A 21,391-nucleotide genomic window follows, 5' to 3' on the forward strand; every position below is an offset into this window, starting at 1 on the left:
TGGTTAATATATGAACGTATTTTTAAATATATCATTAAATATGTTGACAATTTTTTTGAATAGTTATAAATAATTTAATAATCAAAAAAGAAAAAAAAACAAACAAATATTGCTGTCACCGGGATTCGAGCCAGGGACCTCGTGAACATAACACTTTCAGTATTTAAAACTCAATTTTATTTTCTACTTGATATGTTTTATTAATAATGGCATTTTCCAAATCATCGTTGAAAAGCATTACAAACGCTTAATATGTATTATTTTACCGATTTCGAATGATGATTGTCCATTTAAGAACTTACATTTCAAAAAAGTGTTCTTATTCATGACTACCATTACCATTGCCTTCGAACAATGTGAACATATTTTTACCTATTACATGTTTTAAATAGTCAGTGGAGAATAAGCATGGACACATGTCTTTAAACAATGCACTAGTGTCTAATTTGTCATTTGTTCTGCTTTGCGTGCTTTTCGTCAGACTAATGCGTTGATTGCTTTATATTTTGATAACATGTGTTCGGTTAGTTAAGTTCTTTATTCCAATTTGTTTGCCAAACAGCTTTTGGAACCATTTCAATTAGTTTGTATTGCATGATTCATTGCTGGTTTCCCATGCATTGTGTTTAACCGATATTGCAACATATTTATCTGAACACGGACGCTATGTGTATGCTTTCCTTTATTATATAGGAATGCCTTTGGCTTATTCCCAACATAATCTCAAAACTTACCGACGCATGTGTGCATGTTGGTTGCCATGTTGAAACCCTCCGGACAGGAGCAATAGTAAGATCCATGGTTGTTATAACACTCATGAGAACAGCAACCGTTAAACCGACCGCATTCGTCAATGTCTGTATTTAAAGAGGCATTTTCACGTTTTGGTAAATTGACAAAATTGAAAAAAAGTTGTTTCATATTCGCAAATTTTCGTTTTAGTTATGATATTTGTGAGAAAACCGTAATACTGAACATTCTACCATGCTCTAAAATAGCCTTTATATGCATCTTTTGACGATTTTGAAACCTGAAAATTATAAAACGTTGCAACGCGAAACGATTGAATAATTTTGAGAGTTCTGTTGTTGTCGTTATATTTTTGCGAAACTACGAGGATCGCTTATATGAAGTATACAATACTTGTTGTATAATAGAAGGTAGAATGGCCGAGTGGTCTCATGCACAGACTTTTAACCCCATTACTCCAGAGGTCAGTGGTTCGAGTCCTGCTCAGGATAACCTTGTTTTCTTTCTTTTAAATTTTATTCTTGAATTTTTACTGGAGCTTTTAAGGTCCAATGTTTAAATTTATCAAATTATTAAATTTAAATTTAGCATTAAATGACAGACTTCAAAACATGCCAAAATCTGTGAAAAGGCCCCTTTAACAAGTATATTAAAAATTCACTGACCTTATATCGAAAAACATGTAAAAGCAAAATTAATAATTTTGTGGAGTATTCGAAGATTTTATCACAGTATAATGTGTAGTTCACATGACTTTTAAAAGTGACTTTGTGTGGTTCCTCGTGTCTTTTTGGACTCTACAAGAAAATGTAAAATAACTGTTTACTGCCTGAGCTACATCGCTAAATGTTTGAATTTGCAGTTGTTTTTCTATTTTAAACATTAACGTAAAATATTAACTTAACGCTGTATAAATAATATGCCGTAACGTTCAAATCAAACCTTCACATCGGTCGCCCCGAATCAATCCGCGCATGCGCAGTAATCTGGTCGAATACATGAGCCTCCATTTGGACACGTAAGTTGGCCGAAACAAAAAGCTGTTGAACAGCAAAAAATCAACTTTTGTTTAAGTATTTTGCCTAACTTGAGTCGTTTAGCTGAAATAAAACATCTATTGTATATCGTATGCGAAAAACCACCTTTATACATGCTACTTCAAGTATTTAAGATTACATGAAATAATAATTTGTTTTGAACGTTATTAAAATGTTTACCTTCGCAAACAATGACTTTTTGACAGTGAGGCCTTCTTTAACGGGGTTTTATTGCAAAATATACACACACACAAAAAAAAACAACAACTGAATTTATCATTTGAAGAATTGAGTCCTCTGATTACGCGTTTTTACATTGTTCAAAAATATATTCTTTGAAATTGGTGTAATCATACGTACGGTTACAGCTGAACTCTTCATGGCCGGGGCAACACTCATCGCGAAAACATGTGTCTAGCTCACTCACTGTTTAAGCTGAAAAGGTTATCGTTTGTATTGTCATAAATACAATCATCAACAATTAATTAAAGCAACATACTATTTAATATAAATGTCTGAGCATTTTTTAAATTAGTATGATCATGTACGTTCAATAATTATCAGGTGTAAGTATGAGTTTTATATGCATTTGAGCTACTCTTGTAAGTACAATTGGTGTTTGACAATCACGCCATTGTTGAAATGTAGCGTTTTTGTGTGTTTTTAAAGTTACTCTTTAAACTTTAATAATGGTTGAAATCGTACTATTCGAATGTGAAAGTTGAATGTTACCTCGATGTTTTGCATTTGAAAAACTGCGTCATGTCCTAATACCATTTAAAAGTGACCACTTCTTATGAATTTAACTTGTAGCAGCTGTATGACACTGTCGTCTTACATCCATGAACACACCTTTAAAGCATAACAATAATAATACTGTTTTATATACCAGTCTTTCCTAAGCTTAACATGATCACGAAAACAAAAGTATCGCTAAAATTTGATGAGAAATTTATTTTGCAAACAAAAGCCGTCTGACAAATGGAACGATTTGTAAATGCACATATGTAAGATATGTTGCTTTGATTTTTAAATACCTCGTCATATAAACAATACAAAACGTAAAATATGGGCAGTGAGTTTAAATGTTCCGGAAAACGTGCAAGTTTGATAAACACAGCATACATATAAGACATTTAAGAGAATTATGATGATTATGATGACAACAAAGAAAAAGAATGACGTAAAAGAGGAAAACATAGAGGATATTTGTTGGATCCAGTGGATTATCGATTTTAATTCACGAGTGATCATAGAAAATAATATTTTCACGAGTGGCGCAGCCACGAGTGAAAATATATGTTTTCTATGATCACGAGTGAATTAAAGTCGATAATCCACCGAATCCAACAAATTTTCTTTTTATTTAATGCATTTTTCACAGTTTATATACATTGTTCAAGAGTTTAACTAACGAATTTTGCTGGGATAATGACGTCATTTCGTAAAAAAAATGACGTCATTTCACAGTAAACAATGAAAATTATCGATAATTCTCACTGATAATTTTCACTGTTTGAAACAGTGAAATTATCAGTTTTAATTCACTGATATTTCTCTATAAACCACCGGAAAGAATTAAATAAAATGAAATAATATAAGACGACAAAAAAGAAAAAAAGAACAATAGAAATAAAGAAGGAAAGACAGAGAGAAGAAAGAAAGAAAAAAGATAGAAAGACAAAGAGACAGAACACAGTCAGACAGAAAAACGTATTGTAAATACGATACAATTTCTTTAAGCATATCCAATAAATTTACTTATCAAAGTTGATTTAAAACACTCGCAATAACTATCAAATAACTATCAAAGTATGTATCTTATAAATAAGGTTGAATTATGTTTATCAAAGAAAGGAACAAATATTAATTTAAAATTAGTCCTCGTTTTCAACAACCGATTCCGTGGCTAGTCCGCCATAAATACTGGTAAAAAATGGAAAATAATGTAAAGTTTCCGATAGCTCATGACTATATTTACTGTATTTGGGTTTCCACTCTGGAGGACAGCCAGATTAACTATTCTACGCCGTAACTGCCTTTTGTTGAAAGAAACAAATGTGTTTGGTTAGTTGGTATTGAGTCAAGTCGGCTTTCATGAGTCATATTGACACTGTTTCGGTTAGTTTTTATTCTGTTGAGCCAAGTTGGTATTAGGTTTTGTAAAATTAGCATTGTGCTGTATCGAAAATGGCAAAATGTGCAGTAAATTTGACATAATATTGGGTCCAGATGGCATTATGTTAAGTAACTTTAACACCAAGGTAAGTCAAATTGACATATTGACATAATATGGATGTCAGTTTACATTTGATTGACTCTATTTTGCATTAAGTTGAGTCTTAATGTCTTTAATACACGACCGTTAATTACGGGCGCCATCTACTTTTTGCGATTCATTGATAAATGAGCCAATGCTACATCCGAGGTGGCGCTAAGGACCGGGTGCTATTAAATGTCACGGATAATTCTACATAATGAGTTATATATGTTTTTCAACATAGCTCGCATTATTTTTATAATCGGGCAATGTAGTGCGATTCAGCGAAGAGTTATTCATCCAATCATGTACATAAACATATAAAAACAACCCATTTGGAAACGTGATAAACGGCCGTGTAATAAAGTAAGCGTTTTGATGGGTCAAAAAGCAAGTAGGTGGGGTAAATATGTCTGGAGATTGGATTCAATCGCATAATGTTAAGCCAACAGCATAAGATGTAGCTGTATTTAATTCAAGTCTATACGGTGTGTTGTAAAAAAACTTCGGCTTATATAATTTCCTTTTGAGAAGTATAGTTTTTATGTTCGGTTCAAAGATTTAACAAACCAGTGGAACATCAAATTTTCATCACTTTATTTTATTTTTGTTGGGTTAAATAGCATTAATGCTTGCCTTGATAACAAGTAAAGACAATAATGTGTTACGTTTGTTTGAAATAACCGTAACAATAAATAACTCAATATGATGTAAACTAAAGCCAAAATAATGTTGGCAACTTGAATCAAACTTATCTCATCTTGACCAAACGTCGTGCAAATGTGACCAACTCTTATACAATCTTGACTCAAAATCATGAAAACTTGACTCAACTTGTAAAAAACATGCCCAACATAATTTTAACTTGACTCTCCATAATGTCACTCTGAATCAACCTTATTCCAACTTGAATATGCATAATGTCAGCTAGACTTTACCTTTATACGGGTTTGACTCAATCTAGTGTTGACTTAGCTCAACCTATTGAATTAACTCAATCTAATTTCAATTTCACCGAACGTGTTGACAACGCCACTCAATCAAATTGCTTGTTAATCCAACAAAATGCCACCTTGACCCAATATATTCAATCTTATATAAACTCTCGTATATCGACTCTACAACATAATGCCAGTTTGACTCAACAGTTTGACTAATGCCATCTTGACAAGACGTTATGCCGTTTTCACCAAAACGACTCAATCATAGGTCACTTTGATCCAGCACAATGCATGTTTCACTTAACCTTATTTTGTCGTAATTATTCATTATGCTTTTTTATCCAACATATTGACATGTGAATATAACATAATGTCAAACTGACTCAATGAATTAGATAATTGAGTCATTCTTTTACTATTTTGATTTCACGTAATGCAAGTTTGGTAGAACATATTTACAACTTTACTCAATACAATGCTAAAATTACTCGATCTAATCCTTACTAACCAAGCATATCAGCTCTCTTTGGAGAAATGGCAGTTTTGGCTCTCCATTGTAGGTAAAATAAACAAGCAAGTCGGTTCTCTGAATGATTACGTGGATAGTCCGTGCCTAGAGCTAAATGAGGATATATTTTGGAAATTCTCGAGAAGTTTCCAAAAGCGCATGACTGTATTTATGGTGTTTGGGTTTCCACACTGAAGATAATTAAAATCGCCTGTATAGATTTGCCCATTGGTACGTTGCCTACTATTGCACGCATTGTATCTTGTGCATACCAATGTACATATGCATATTGAAATAGTTGACTCGTATTACGTTTCAGTTAAAATTATTGTGGCTTTGCGTTGAAAAGAAGGCTTTAGGTTTCTGAGTGTATAATGTGCATGCAATAGGATATATATCAATATCAATTAATAATATAATATCGACTCTATATTTACCACTTGATATACTAGCGAAAATTCGATTATAATTTGAGTATGCATATTTACACTAACAATCTGAACTGAATATTGCACATAGTAACATTTGTTAAGTATATATTAGTTCAGCATTTTATCGAAAGAATCTAGAGCTATATTTTTATATCCTATCATCAAACGTTCATTGTCGAAATAAACCACTGTGGAATTAAATTTCCTCTATTTCGGCAGTGCTGAAATATAGCTGTCACGCGCGGCGGAGAATGGTCAAATTACTCGGAATCAACTATAAAGTAATCATTTTTAGTAAAATCGAATCAGATTCAACAAAACAAACAATTTCATACCAAGATGTAATATATTTTTCACAAATAATGCAACTCAAAAAGCAAAACAAACATTATTTACAAATATTAAGTGCGCGTATTCATGACGTCATTATTAACACGTCATACGACACAATGTATGTTCTTTCACGCTAAAGCTGCAGTTGTTAAGTGTGTTTTTTTATTATTTCTTAACAATCGAAGACGTAGAGGTATGCTTAACAGAAAAACAGGTTAGTTACTGATCTTTTTGTAATGTATTAGGCTCGGCACGATTAAAATAATGAAACAACGTTTGCTTAAAATAACTTTGGGATTTTCCGTGTAGTTCGATTTTCCTATTTTATTTTTAAAGAAATAATTTACGACTAAGAGAATTGATGGGATAAATCGAACGCTAGGTCGGTGCCGAATAAAGCAAAGCTTATTTTGCTCGGCACGAAAATCTGAACCACTCGCCAAGGCTCGTGGTTCAGATTTTCTAAGCCTCGCAAAATAAACTTTGCTTTATTCGGCACCGACCTAGTATTCTCTATGTATCCAACAAAAAAATTGTACAAGATGTCTCAAAACGGGCTTCAGATTCGTGCTCAGCTATACAGCCGTCACTTACAAAATGATATTTGGTTGATGTCCTTGAACTTTGATTTTTTTACCCACAATTTGACCTGATGAGGGAAAATGTTGAATTTTGAGTAAAACCGTGACCTTACACAAAACATAAAGCTCTATAGCTCCATGAAAGGAGATAACGCTTAGCGTGAATCCGGTGTTAGTTTTCGGATATATGGTCCCCTTAAAGAATTATGGAGCTACACATGTTTGACCAAAATACACCTTAATTTACCCAACGAAATTTGTATAACTTCATAATCTTACAAGATAATCTCAAAACGGACGTTATATTTGTGCTTAGCGATGCAGTCGTCATTAAGAAAATGATGTTTGGTTGATGTCCTTCAACATTGACATTTTAACCCAAAATTTCCCAACATCAGGGAAAATGTTGAATTTGGGTAAAACCGTGACCTCGACACAAAACATTAAGCTGTTAAGATCCATGTAGGTATGCAACTCTGAGCACGAATCCGGGTTTAGTTTTCGGATATTTTGCCCCCCTCATCTAATCAGATTTAACAAAACAAACAATTTGATACCAAGATGTAATGTATTTTGAACACATAATGCAACTCAAAAAGCAAAACAAACATTATTTACAAATAATTTACGACTAAGAGAATTGATGGGATAAATCGAATACTAGGTCGGTGCCGAATAAAGCAAAGTTTATTTTGCTCGGCACGAAAATCTGAACCACTCGCCAAGGCTCGTGGTTCAGATTTTCTAAGCCTCGCAAAATAAACTTTGCTTTATTCGGCACCGACCTAGTATTCTCTATGTATCCAACAAAGAATTGTGGTTATCGTAATTGGTAAGTAAAAATAAACATTTGCATAATTCACGTATGACTTCAATAATTTAATAATGCAACCTAGTCAACACACATCAGTCAACATAATCAATAGTAATCAGTCAAAATAGTATAACTCTACAAATTAACAAAGCCTTAAAATGAGGTATAAGTAACCTTCAAACTCAATACAATGTGTCTCAATCACTGCTTTTTTTCTTCAATATATTTAAAGCAGTGACCATAAAACTAATGTAAACTAACATGGTTAAAGTAAAAGTGTACTAACATTGAAAAGTTAAATATACAAAAAAAAAATCGTTTATTTAGGGCATAAAACGGACAAGACTACAAAAAACTCATTTTTATCAAACATATAGTGTGAAGGTTCAGTGATTTTTTATTGATTGCTTCTAAGCACATATTACCGTTTGTGGCTTATGAACTTAATCAATAAAGTTGTCTACGTTGCGTACTTAGCCTCCGGTAAAGAACTACGAAGCTACACATGTTTGACCTAAATTTAATCCGTTGTTATTGTTCGGAAATCTGGACCCCTTAAACAATTACGGAGGTACACTCGTTTGACCGTAAATTGACCCTCCGAAACGTGTTAAACTTTTGAATCGTACAAGATGTCTCAAAACGGACTTCAGATTCGTGCACAGCGATACAGCCGTCACTTAGAAAATGATATTTGGTTGATGTCCTTGAACTTTGACTTTTTTACCCACAATTTGACCTGATGAGGGAAAATGTTGAATTTTGAGTAAAACCGTGACCTAACACAAAACATTAAGCTTTATAGCTCCATGCAAGGATTCAACGCTTAGCGTGGATCCGGTGTTAGTTTTCGGATATATGGACCCCTTAAAGAATTATGGAGCTACACATGTTTGACCAAAATAGACCTTAATTTACCCAACGAAATTTGTATAACTTCATAATCTTACAAGATAATCTCAAAACGGACGTTATATTTGTGTTTAGCGATGCAGTCGTCATTAAGAAAATGATGTTTGGTTGATGTCCTTCAACATTGACATGTTAACCCAAAATTTGAGCTGAATCATCAGGGAAAATCTTGAATTTGGAAAAACCGTAACCTCGACACAAAACATTAAGCTGTTAAGATCCATGTAGGTATGCAACTCTGAGCACGAATCCGGTTTAGTTTTCGGATATTTTGCCCCCCTCAAAGAATTAAGGAGCTACGAATGTTTTACCTAAAATGACCCTACGAAACGTGTATACTTTGAATCTTACAAAACAATCTCAAAACGGACTAAATATTTGTGATCAGAGATGCAGCCGTCACTTAGAAAAGGATAGTTGGTTGATGTCGTTGTTCTTTGACATTTTGACCCAAAATTTCACCTGATGTATATTTTCATCATAGAAAATGTTGCATTTTGGGTAAAACCGTGACCTTGACTCAAAACATTAAGCTGTTCAGATCTATGTAAGGATTCAACGCTGAGCACGAATCTGGTGTTCGCTACAAATGTTTGACCTTAATTAACCATATAAAACGTAAATAACTTTTGAATCGTACTAGATATCTCAAAACGGACTTCAAATATTTATGCTCAGAGATGTAGCCGTCACTTGCAGTCGAACCATTTAGGTCAATTACCGGGCAATCGAGCTTTTTTATTAAGTTAATTAAAATAAATAAACGCTTTGCTTTGTGTTCAATATGCCCTGACCAGGACATGCAAATCTAGGCATCGTGTGTGTATAACGTCTTTGCATCAACCCAATCGAAAGGCCCAGTGCTTTGTTTCGTGAAATAACGTTCTTGTGTGTGTTCAACTTGGCATAAAGGTAGGCCAGATCGATTTCAATGTGCTGACAGTATAAGCACAATATAAGATTAAACAATAAGAACAACTTATTCAACTCAACCAAATATACAAGGACATTTGTAAATACTCTGCAAGCAATTTCGCCAACCTCGTGCAATACGCAAACATCCGCAGATCTCGGATGTATCGACATGTATTTCTTTACATGGAAATCAGCTCGATCACCCACTATTCCATCTGAGTTAACATGCATTTATATGCCTATAAAGGGATTTTAATAAGCAAGTACGATATTCATTAAAAATATGTTGCCTACATTATTAAGATGTTCCGATATTTTTTGTTTTTAGAGGACCCGCTGCTTTATTAAATATAATGGCATCTGAACTGAAAAATTGTACCAATTTTTATACTATAATTGAAAAATAAGTTTTGGTGATAAGGTTTTGATGGTCAATAAAAGAGGAAAAAATTCAACGAAGGTTGAACGTTATAAACGTTTGAAGTCGATGCAGTGAGAATAGTTTTTATGGCATAGGTCACCGATTTATATATGCTGGCTTATCTTCAAATGTGTATTGAAAAGGTCATGACTTCAAAACGTACTGAATAGTGCCTTCAAGCTTTGAATTACTGAAAAATTCGCATATCCAATCCCCACTTGGTTCGTTTCAACAAATCTGTTTGTTGAATGGTTGGTAAAAATCAAATATTCGTAGCAAGTTGTTTTGGCAACAGATTGTTCTATATATAAGAACATTTTGCAATGAGCAGGGCCTCTTCTGATGTGTTGTTAATCAATTTTGCGCGGCCAATTGTGTTTTTAATGTTTTTAAAAAACAAACAAAAATAGTTTAAATGTGTCTCTATAGAGACATTGTCGTACACAATGTTACTAAAATAATACCAGTATAAGCAGAGCATGAGCAAAAGAGCTGTGTTTGTGGAACAAAATGCTCCCTACTGCGCCGCTGTAAAGCCATATATTTTGCCTTTGACCTTGAAGGATGACCTTGACCTTTCACCACTGAAAATTTGCAGCTCCATGAGCTACACACGCATGCCTAATATCAAGTTGCTATCATCAATATTGCAAAAGTAATGACCAAGGTTATAGTTTTGGACAGACACATACAATGACAGACAGACAGATAGGCCCAAACAATATACCCCCGATCATTCGATCCAGGGGCATACAAAGGTTTATAAATGCTTACCAAATTCATCCTTACGTAGAGCAAAAAGGCTCATGTTCGTTTACCAAATTCATCTCTTCGTTTAGCAAAAAGGCTTATGTATGTTTACCAAAGTCATCTTTTCGTTGAGCAAAATGGCTCATGTATTGTTACCAAATCCATCTTTTCGTTGAGCAAAAAGGCTAATGTCCGTTTACCAAATTTATCTGTTCGTTGAGCAAAAACGCTCATGTCCGTTTACCAAATGTATCTTTTCGTTGAGCAAAAAGGCTCTGGTTCGTTTACCAAATGTATCTTTTCCTATGCAACACGTATTGATTGTCGTAAGAAAACTAGGAAGCTTAAATAAAATAGAACATTGTAGTACGAATAGTGTGATATGAAGATACTTTTCTTTAAGGCTAGAACTCGTTGGCTTCTTGAGTAATTGCTACCCACGGGGGAATCAGCAGGTTATGGTGCAATCACTGCAGTGTTAAGATAACTATCGGCAGGATATGGTGCAACCGCTGCCATGTTAAGATAACTATCGGCAGGTTATGGTGCAATCACTGCAGTGTTAAGATAACTATCGGCAGGATATGGTGCAATCACTGCAGTGTTAAGATAACTATCGGCAGGATATGGTGCAACCGCTGCCATGTTAAGATCACTATCGGCAGGATACGGTGCAATCACTGCAGTGTTAAGATAACTATCGGCAGGATATGGTGCAATCACTGCAGTGTTAAGATAACTATCGGCAGGTTATGGTGCAATCACTGCAGTGTTAAGATAACTATCGGCAGGTTATGGTGCAACCGCTGCCATGTTAAGATAACTATCGGCAGGATATGGTGCAATCACTGCAGTGTTAAGATAACTATCGGCAGGTTATTGTGCAATCACTGCAGTGTTAAGATAACTATCGGCAGGATATGGTGCAACCGCTGCCATGTTTAGATAACTATCGGCAGGATATGGTACAATCACTGCAGTGTTAAGATAACTATCGGCAGGATATGGTGCAATCACTGCAGTGTTAAGATAACTATCGGCAGGATATAGTGCAATCACTGCAGTGTTAAGATAACTATCGGCAGGATATGGTGCAATCACTGCAGTGTTAAGATAACTATCGGCAGGTTATGGTGCAATCACTGCAGTGTTAAGATAACTATCGGCAGGATATGGTGCAATCGCTGCCATGTTAAGACACCTTTATAAGACTTTGCCAGTTGTTAAAGATTTTGTGTCATGCAAGGAAACGTAAATATTTTCAATCAAAACATAACATATGCTCTGTTGATCAACATTTTGTGCGTAGCTAGTGTTGATTAGTGACATAAAATGAAAAAGGACGTAAATTGAAAATAAATAGTAACGTCAATTAACTAATCATGAAAGCGTTTTTATACACTGTAAATGTGTACATGTAATTTCATTATATCCTAATGTGGGTTATTTAACTAAGGCCACGTGATTTTATAATAAAAGTAACAAAATGCTTATTATTGTGAAATTCATAACATCGTTTTTTGTGTGTGGTTCTGATTTTCTGTATTTCGTTTATTTGTGGTTGTTTATGGTTATTTTGTTGTTGTTTTCTTGATGCTTTTTTGTTTTGTTTTGTTCGTTGTTTTTTTGTAGTTATAGTTGTTGGTGTTTTGTTTGTTTGTGTTTGTTGTTTGTTGGTTGTTGTTGTTTTTGTTGTTTGTTTTTTTTTTGGGGGGGGCACAAAACAAACACAATAAGATATATTTTATACTACAATATTCAATGAATATTTCACAACATCATTAATGCTTATATAGAAGATAATCATTTCATTTTAGATTAAAAGGCTATACATTATATTCATAGTCGGTATGCATTTAATATATGTACAACAAATACTGTACTGTAGGTGGGATAATTTGTTTGTTTAATTAAACAAGTTAAACAGTAAACATGTACATTATACACGATTGACACCAATAATTGCTAACATGTTACAGAATCAATAATACTCAATCAACAAAATTAAAAATAATATATCAAAATTGGCACAGCCTGCTTACAATTTAAATTAATCAATAATCTTAATTAGTCGCGTCAAATGCCAAATATCTTTTTTCCACTATCGATATGCAGAAAAATTCGTCAAATTTATCAAGCATACACATGCCTTATGAGTAATGCTACAATACATTGCAATATCAGCAAAATGTGTCTTAATCCCTCCTTCCGACTTGTTAAGAGCAAACCATAAACCAATGTACAAAATAACATAATTTAAGTCCCGCTCCACTAACATAAAAAACATGCACACAAAACAAATCAGAGGAAATTAAACAAACCTAACTACAAACAAAAATACAGAGATGTACTGCAGATACTACGGCTTTACTCTCACAAATTCGATCGAGACAAATGGCGTATGTGTACTCGTGAAATACTGTACACAATAAAATACAATACGTTATCCTAAAAAATGTTCGACGTTTACCAAAACTGCATAATATGTATTACATCCACGGCCAAATGTAATTTAAGATGAAGATATTAAAATTGATTCCATGTACATGCAGTTTTAAATATTCAGCCATAAAATTACACAATATTATGTCATTCCTAAGTAAATTTAGAAACGATGTCTGCACATTCTCTTAGACAAAGACAGCATGTGCCTAAAATGAAAAACAATGCGCATTCAGCCAAACAAATATTTGTAAAATCGTTTAAATTAGACCGAGTATTATGTTTGTCTCAAATAGTTTATTACAATTATTTCATAAATTGTAACACATTTTGCTCTGAACAGTATGCAAATTGTATAACAAACAATTCGTATCAGCAAAGCGAATCTGAAACTGCAGTACTCATACTGTATGAATGTATTCAAGGTACTACGCAGTTTGAGAGATGTTAGCAAAGCTGACTGCCAATGAATCATCTCCCTTGGAAACGCGAAAGACGCCAACAATCTTCAAAAACACGTCCGCTATGCTACGGCGTACTCCGGATAAAAAAAGTGCGCAAATCGGCACGATGTAGAATGACTGTGCGTGGAAAACGTGAAGCAAAAGTACCACCCTATATTTATCCAGTGTGATCGGGCGTGTCTGTTTCAGAATGACAACTAAGGCGACAACGCGTACGAGTAAAATGACATTAAGGACCAAACAACTTCTCATCCACTCTGAAACGTCGCCTGTATCTTCGAATCGTACCTGGTGCAGTCCGGACGATTCAGTTCGCAAGTTTCGTCTAAACGTCTTCAAGCAACTGACAGCGATCATCACCATGTTACACAAAGCGCATATGGCCATCGGCAAAACCTCTCGTAGTGCGAACATCGTGCTCCACACGGCTTCGCTCTGGATGTGCAAACAGAACATCTCCTTAGTGTTGAAAGTAAGAACAACATGGGCCACAAGGAGGCTGGTGCAGAGCCAAGATATAAGACTGAGAATAAAAAATCTCGAGAATTCACGGGTCTGCCAACGAGAGAGCGGGATCACTTTTGCGAAAAGAACCTCCACGTGGAATACCACCATCAGCAAGGGCGACGCAAAACTTATGTATTCTGCTGTGTACATAACGAATTCACACAGACCGTTGTCATATAAGATCGTTCTAAAATGTCCCAACGGGTGCAAAATAATTCCCATCAGAACCGTAAGCAACATAATTTGAAACAGATGCCACATCTGAGGTATTTCGCGAAGCCTTTTGTCGGCGATGGTTAGAAATATTCCGATGCCAATAATGGACAAAACAAAGGCGCCTGTAATATTAACGTCGTCAAAGACCTGCAAGACAATAATTCATCTAGTAGCATTTACAAACCACATACTAAGGAAAATCATGTTTGCTTAACTCGACATACATTTAAAAAACGATTACATTTCACGGCTCTTTACAAAAAGATTGGCCAAGTGGAACTATATAAAATTAAATTGTAATGTTAAAGGGGCCTTTTCACGTTTTGGTAAATTGACAAAATTTAAAAATAATAATTAAGATTCGCAAGTTTTCGTTGTAGTTATGATATTTTTTAGCAAACAGTAATACTGAACATTTACCATGCTCCAAAAAATCATTATATGCATCTTTTGACGATTTATAAATCTGAAAATTATAAAGCGTTGCAACGCGAAACGATTGAATAATTTGGAGAGGTCTGTTGTTGTCGTTATATTGTGCGATACTACGAGGATTGCTTATATAAAGTATAAAATACATCACGCATTTTATGAGCATGGATGGCGAGTGATCAAGTGATAGACTGGTTTGAGCCCAGTTGAGAGTAACCTGTTTTCTTTCTTTAATTTTATTCTTGATATTTTTACTGGAGCTTTTTAGATCCAATGTTTACATGTATCAATAAAAAGCATGTGAAGACAAACTTCAATACATGTCAAAATCTGTGAAAAGGTCCCTTTAAAGTACCAAAAGTGATGTGCTATACCAATGTGTGCATATTCGTTGTAATGTACTCTGTTACAATTTATTTTATTTAATCAATAAATTTGAGTGTATTGCATGTCTGATCATATCAAATATGAACCAGTTAGTTTTTCTAAAATAGCATTATTTTTATACAATTCAGTCATCGGCAGTGATGTTCCATTTAAGCAACACGGATGTCACATAATACCTTTTCCAGCTCTTTGATTGGTTCCCAATCGTGCATGGTGCCGAAATCGTACACGTCGTTACTGATATCATCAATGGGCCCAGAAAATGGTGTTCCGTTGTTAGCAATGGTAACGTTGTACTTTTTAGTCTTAAAGAAACAGTTGTACATGAATAGTTTGATGCGGACCTGACTGTGAGAAAGAATTTTCTACTACTAACTATTTTATTATCATATAAATATCACAAGGTTATGAATAGCAAAGTGCTCTAAGTATGAAAGCCTTACAACTACTAATAGATGTTGAGTTTGTTTTTTGTAGGGCCTATTGTCGTTGTCAATATAATATATCATAGCAGTATATACATGTTATGCAAATTAAAATACCGTAATACAGTTTATAAGTAGTAATAGTAAATCATCCCGATTATATGCATCACAACAAATATCAATAGAAAAACACGTGGTGAGTAAATTATAAAGTAGCAGTTTTAGATGTCATCATTATTTTACCGTAGTGAACACGGTGGTTCTCAGAGTGGTCGTCATGATGCTCTTGTTTTGAATCTGTTGAATAAAGATCAACAACACATTACCATTTCATCTTACTATTGGTTATTTCAATACTGCCAGACATACACAAGTCGCTGTATAATACAAGTTGAAGATTATTGGATGGGTGTATGAATGGATGGTCAGATGGATGGATGGATTGGTGGGTTGGGTTGGTGGGTGTTTGGATGGATGGATGTCTGGCTTGCTGGCTTGATGGATGGATAGATGAATAGATGGATGGATGGGTTGATGGATGGATTGGTGGGTGTTTGGATGGATGAATGGGTGGATGGGTGCACTTACAAGATTATAAATTGACATATGAAACATCCATAATCACAGCGAAAACGATCAACTGAGCAAGAACATCAGAACACCAGTTAAGTAAATCTTGCACATTTTTGTACAAACAGCAAATATAAACGACATACACTTACCGCCATTTTAAGCAGGTTACTTCTGTGGACTAAGGATTAACAATTTACGCCATTGAAGGACAGATACATGTTAAAACCATATCTGTCTTTACACAAATATTCACACAATTAAATGTACGAGCGTATCTCCTCGACAATAATCTCACAAATATGTAACGTTTTCAATGAACGACGTTTTTTCGCAAGCTTACCCCGAGTTTATATAAATATGGTTCGGTTTGTAACAAGCTTCCCTTTTTACTTAATTGCATTCGGTTTTCGACAGTTTTGCTCTAAGTCTTAGATGTATTTAAGCGATTGTACCATTTAATGTAAGGTACCTAGTAATTAAGCTTTGTTATTTTATTAACCCAAATAAAGATAATTTCAAGACGGAACCACAGGCGAAGATAAGATGAGATGATAAATAAATTAACCCAAATTAGGATATTCTCAGACGGGCCCATAGGCGAAGATGAGATGAGATGATATTCAATTAACCCAAATTAAGATAAACTGTGCTGGGTGTCCGACATGCGCGGGTAAGAACATGAACATCTACGCATCATTAAGGTTTAACGTTTTAGCATCGAGGGGACAAGTGTTTTGCGGTTGAAATAGCGTTCTTTTCTGTTCTGTTCCACTTCACACATTCCCAAAAAAGCTAACAGTTTATGCACAATCTTATACATGTATAAACGACTTTAAAAAGATAATACAAGCAAAATAACATGGGCATGTGTAAATGTTATGATAATCATTATGCCAATCACAGTTGTACAGATTATAAATCAAAGTAAAGCACTTTAAAAAGAGAGAGAGAGAAAAAAAATTGCACATTTGTTTCTGTTTATGGAAGTCATCTGGAAGAATAAAAATTCCTGGGTTATATACAGTTATATAACTTTAATGGGGTGTTTATTGACATATAAGCTAATCATAAAAAATGTGACGTATACTGCGAAAATTTTCTAATTAATTATATGTCTATAAAAGGTACGTTGTTCTTTTATAATGACATCTTTACTGGAAAATCAGACCACGTGGTGTACCGGTACTTGTAATTGTTAGATACGATATTTTGTGTGATAAGATGGTTAATTATACTGAATGAGGTCTATCGGAGAATCCACAAATCAACGTATGTTCGCTATCTGTGTTTAATTGTACAGGCCATTCGTTTAGAATGGTTATTTATATGGTATAGGTCAGAGGTATATAATAAGCTGACTTCGCCCTTATTTGTATTGAAAAGGTTCTGTTGAAAAAAAAAACATTCAAATAACTAATATGGGCATTTGTGGTAAAAATGTTGGTATATAATCCCGATTTGGTTCATTGTGTGTATAATTGGCAGTTTCTTTAAAAATAAGTGGTTTGCGTGACAATTGGTAAAGTGATAGACAAAGTATTGCATAATGTAGTTCATAATTTCAACTGAGTTGTGACAGTTCAAAGTAAGTTATTCCGAGATGAAGATACACAATTTTTTTAATAACCATGTCGAATTAAGTTTATTCAGATACATAAATGCTTTCTACACCATTCTTAAATATATTCAACAGCTCGGGTAATGATATAAAACTGAATATGCAGAATATCAACATCAAAGAACTGTAAACGTTGAAATTACATATTTTATCTATTCTTATGTGAAATGGTTATCAATTAGTTTTTAAAAATGACCGTATTCAAATTTCAAAAGAACAATTCTGCAGAATAGTTTAACATCAGCACAAACAGTACGTGAGAGTAGTTAATGATATAAACTGGTGGAGTGAAACGCATACATCGAGGATATTTGTTCATGTCAGTGTAAGAGCGTTTGTTATTTCACGAGTGATCATATAAAATATGTGTTCACGAGTGGTGCAGCCACGAATGAAAATATTATTTTTCTATGATCACGAGTCATATGATTAACTTTTGTGTGTTCGTGATACTAGGCCATAATCGACGACCAATTCTAGGGTGCCAACAATAAATAGTGTGTATACTAGGTTTTCGGCTTCACGTTAATGACTTAATACTTAAACGTAAACATGAATGACATAAAGGTGCATGTATTTTGTTTCTACAGTAATTATCCGCAAATTCAATGACCCGAGTTGTTGAGTCAAAGCAATATCAAATATTAGCCAGCTTGTTGTGTGTAAAAACAGTTTCACAATGTCCGGAAAGTTTGTCGGAGGTTGAATGTAGTGAGCGTGCTATTTAATCGAAATGCGACCCGTAACAAAAGTGATCATTCAGTCAAATCAACAAAAGACCGCGATGTTCATTAATATATAATGTATAACAACGTTTAACAACTTCAAATCCACGAAAACTTACTCAAATTGGCTTCCACCAGTAGTTGCGAGTGCACACGTCATCCACGTAACAATAGCACTGGTTATTTAGCACGTCAACCGAAAATAATTAAAGCCTTCATTATTCAGTTCATTTTCATGTCAACAAAACAACTTATTTCAGTATTGTTTCTGTTAATATAAAAGTTAACATAAATAACTTATGCATGCGGTTTTAGTTCCCGCTAACCAAATAACTGTTACCGATTTTGCTGACCAAATAACTTGAGCCGACTTCGTTGACTTAAGCCGACTAAGCGTTCAGTATTTCGTCAACCAAAAGCTGACGTGCACCTGTTTTATTTAGGAAATATATAGTTTATATAAAATTATAAACAAAGTCAAGGTAGACATAACTTAACGAACGTCCAATCAAAATGAAACTGTATATGTTTCAACAAATAAAAATGAATATACGGTACTACATGAGCTATTCATTCAGTCACGTGCAAATGCGCACACGCGTAAATGTCCATACATACGTATACTCGGATAGTGTCGACGCTTTAATCATCCACAATGTTGGCTTGCATAACACATTATTTGTGTGTATACATTAATAAACAAGAGATGTGTTAGTCAGAAACACAATGCCCCCTACTGCGCCGCTTTTATTTTATTTTTTTTTACCTTTGACCTTGACGTATGATCTTGACCTTTCACCACTCAAAATGTTCAGCTCCATGAGAAGTAACTAAGAGATGGAATGGAGAAGTGGATTTTTTAAAATAATTTTTGACCTTTGACCGTGAAGGATGACCTTGACTTTGACATTTCACCACTCAAAATGTGCAGCTCTACCAGATACACATGTATGGTTAATATCAAGTTGCTATGTTCAATATTGCAAAAGTTATCACACTTTAACCAAGGTTCAAGTTTTGGGACAGAATGACAGAATGACAGACAGACAGGACAAAACAATATACCCCCGATCTATCCATCCGGGATCATAAAAAGTGACTTGTGACTTATATTAAGTATATTCGCCTACTAGGTCTTTATTTTCGCTTTCGCTTTAAGACATATCCTCGGCGAATAAGTTACACTGAAAAAAGGGACGTCTCCTATGCTCATTTCAATCTGATGAATTTCCTTAGGAATTAACAATTATTTATATATATACTCTAGTTATGTTACTTATCTTTGTTAATAATCTAATGGCTGTATTGAGTTGTTTCATTTTTATCTCTTCTATATGATCAACTGCACTTTCTTGCTTACAATCTGCATTATATGTTATGCTCTTGATGAATGGAAAAACATAAAAGTCAATTTATCGATGAATTATGTACTTGATGAGATGTGGGAAGCGGACAACGACAACGAGTGAGGCATGGTATTGTAATACGCATGGGGGTTAGAGAGTTAGGGTAAGGGGTAGGGTTAGGGTTAGGGGTCGAGTTTGAGTAAGGGTTAGCCTTAATCCTAACCTTAACCCTGACCTGACTCCTAACCCTAACCCTTACCTAACCATAACCCATGATTATCTCCCCTATACCAGGCCTCGCTCGTTGCCGTTGTCCCCTTCACACTTGATGTGAAACGCCTGTATTTGGTTCTCAAACAGTTTCAATGACAGGTCACTCGTCAAGAAATCCTTATATGGTGTTTTTTCCTCCATTAAGGCCTGAAAATACCGAAATTGTATATATTATGTGCATGCATAACTTTTTTGTGTCAATGCACACCTCCTAAAATAACGTTCTGTTTGCGATGATACTTGTGTTTAACCTTAAATGTTATAACTAGTTTTAAGCTCAAACAATTGTCATGGTCCAGTACTATTGAGGAATAGGATCACTTGACCTCATTTGTAAAAAACTATCTTGGTAATTATTGTTCGGATGTTTAATTGGGCATGTAGAGTATAACCGTTATCAATTTTAATTAAGTTAGATTTTTATCAATTAATCATTCGTGCTCGGTGGAAGTAAATAGCTCACTATCTGTCGCATCTTTGTAAAACAACACCCAATACACGAGAATGATTTGAATTGTTATTCGCAAAGAAATAAAAAATATATGAAATGCATAGCCCATGGTGTAAAGTTTTGTCTAGTCTAAACTATAATTATAATGAAATATTAATTCGCAACAGTGGTCGCCAGTACGTGTGACGACTTAAAAAAAGTACTGCCTCGTAATATAACGTTACCAACCAAAGCATATAGTCATATTATCGTTTGAGTGTTCACAAGAAATATATAGGAACTTACATGGTATTAAAGTATGCTTAATAAACAAACGTGTGCTCGTTGTAAAGCAAACACACTTCAACCAAAAAGTGTTTGTACCAACAGAGTCAGCTAAATGTATGAGAGCCATATAAAAAAGGCCCAAAAATAAGGGTCTGTTGATGTCAAAGAAGTCTAAAAAGTATTTATGTCATTGGTTTATGCTATCTCCATCTCCAGAAGAAATCAACGCATAAATGCTAAACCGTGAACCGTCCGATTTATTTGTGGATCCCGGCCACACGCAAGTAAATATGTTTGCGGGTAACGCTATTGAAATTCCTCCATGACTTTCTAGCATTTATAAGCATCGCAAAAAAAATGCAATCGTACACATTAAAGGTGGTTAGCGGTTGGCTATGATATTAATTAGTAAAAACATCATTTGGAATAAAAAATAATCAAATGATACCGAAATATCAACTTCTCTGTCATTTATCACAATAGCATAATTGATGAAATTATTGCTGCTCTGGCAAAGCGTATACCCTCATTCTACTAGTTTTTATAAACCACCACATTGATATCTGCTTGATATCCTGTTGCCTGATATCTTTTTTATATCACGGTCAACTT

General features: G+C 34.4%; 1 protein-coding gene across 1 annotated transcript; it reads right to left on the reverse strand.

Annotated features, from left to right (window-relative positions):
• Positions 1-12,549: 12,549 nt before the first annotated feature.
• Positions 12,550-16,434, reverse strand: LOC127839223 (uncharacterized). The gene is made up of 4 exons (XM_052367508.1): positions 16,249-16,434; positions 15,770-15,823; positions 15,278-15,406; positions 12,550-14,429 (listed from the first exon to the last, which is right to left on the reverse strand). Exons 1-4 carry the CDS (start codon positions 16,252-16,254, stop codon positions 13,524-13,526), a joined length of 1,095 nt encoding a protein of 364 aa, XP_052223468.1. The 5' UTR covers positions 16,255-16,434; the 3' UTR covers positions 12,550-13,523.
• Positions 16,435-21,391: the final 4,957 nt, after the last annotated feature.

Source organism: Dreissena polymorpha, chromosome 7, assembly GCF_020536995.1.
Source record: "Dreissena polymorpha isolate Duluth1 chromosome 7, UMN_Dpol_1.0, whole genome shotgun sequence".
Classification (NCBI taxonomy): domain Eukaryota; kingdom Metazoa; phylum Mollusca; class Bivalvia; order Myida; family Dreissenidae; genus Dreissena; species Dreissena polymorpha.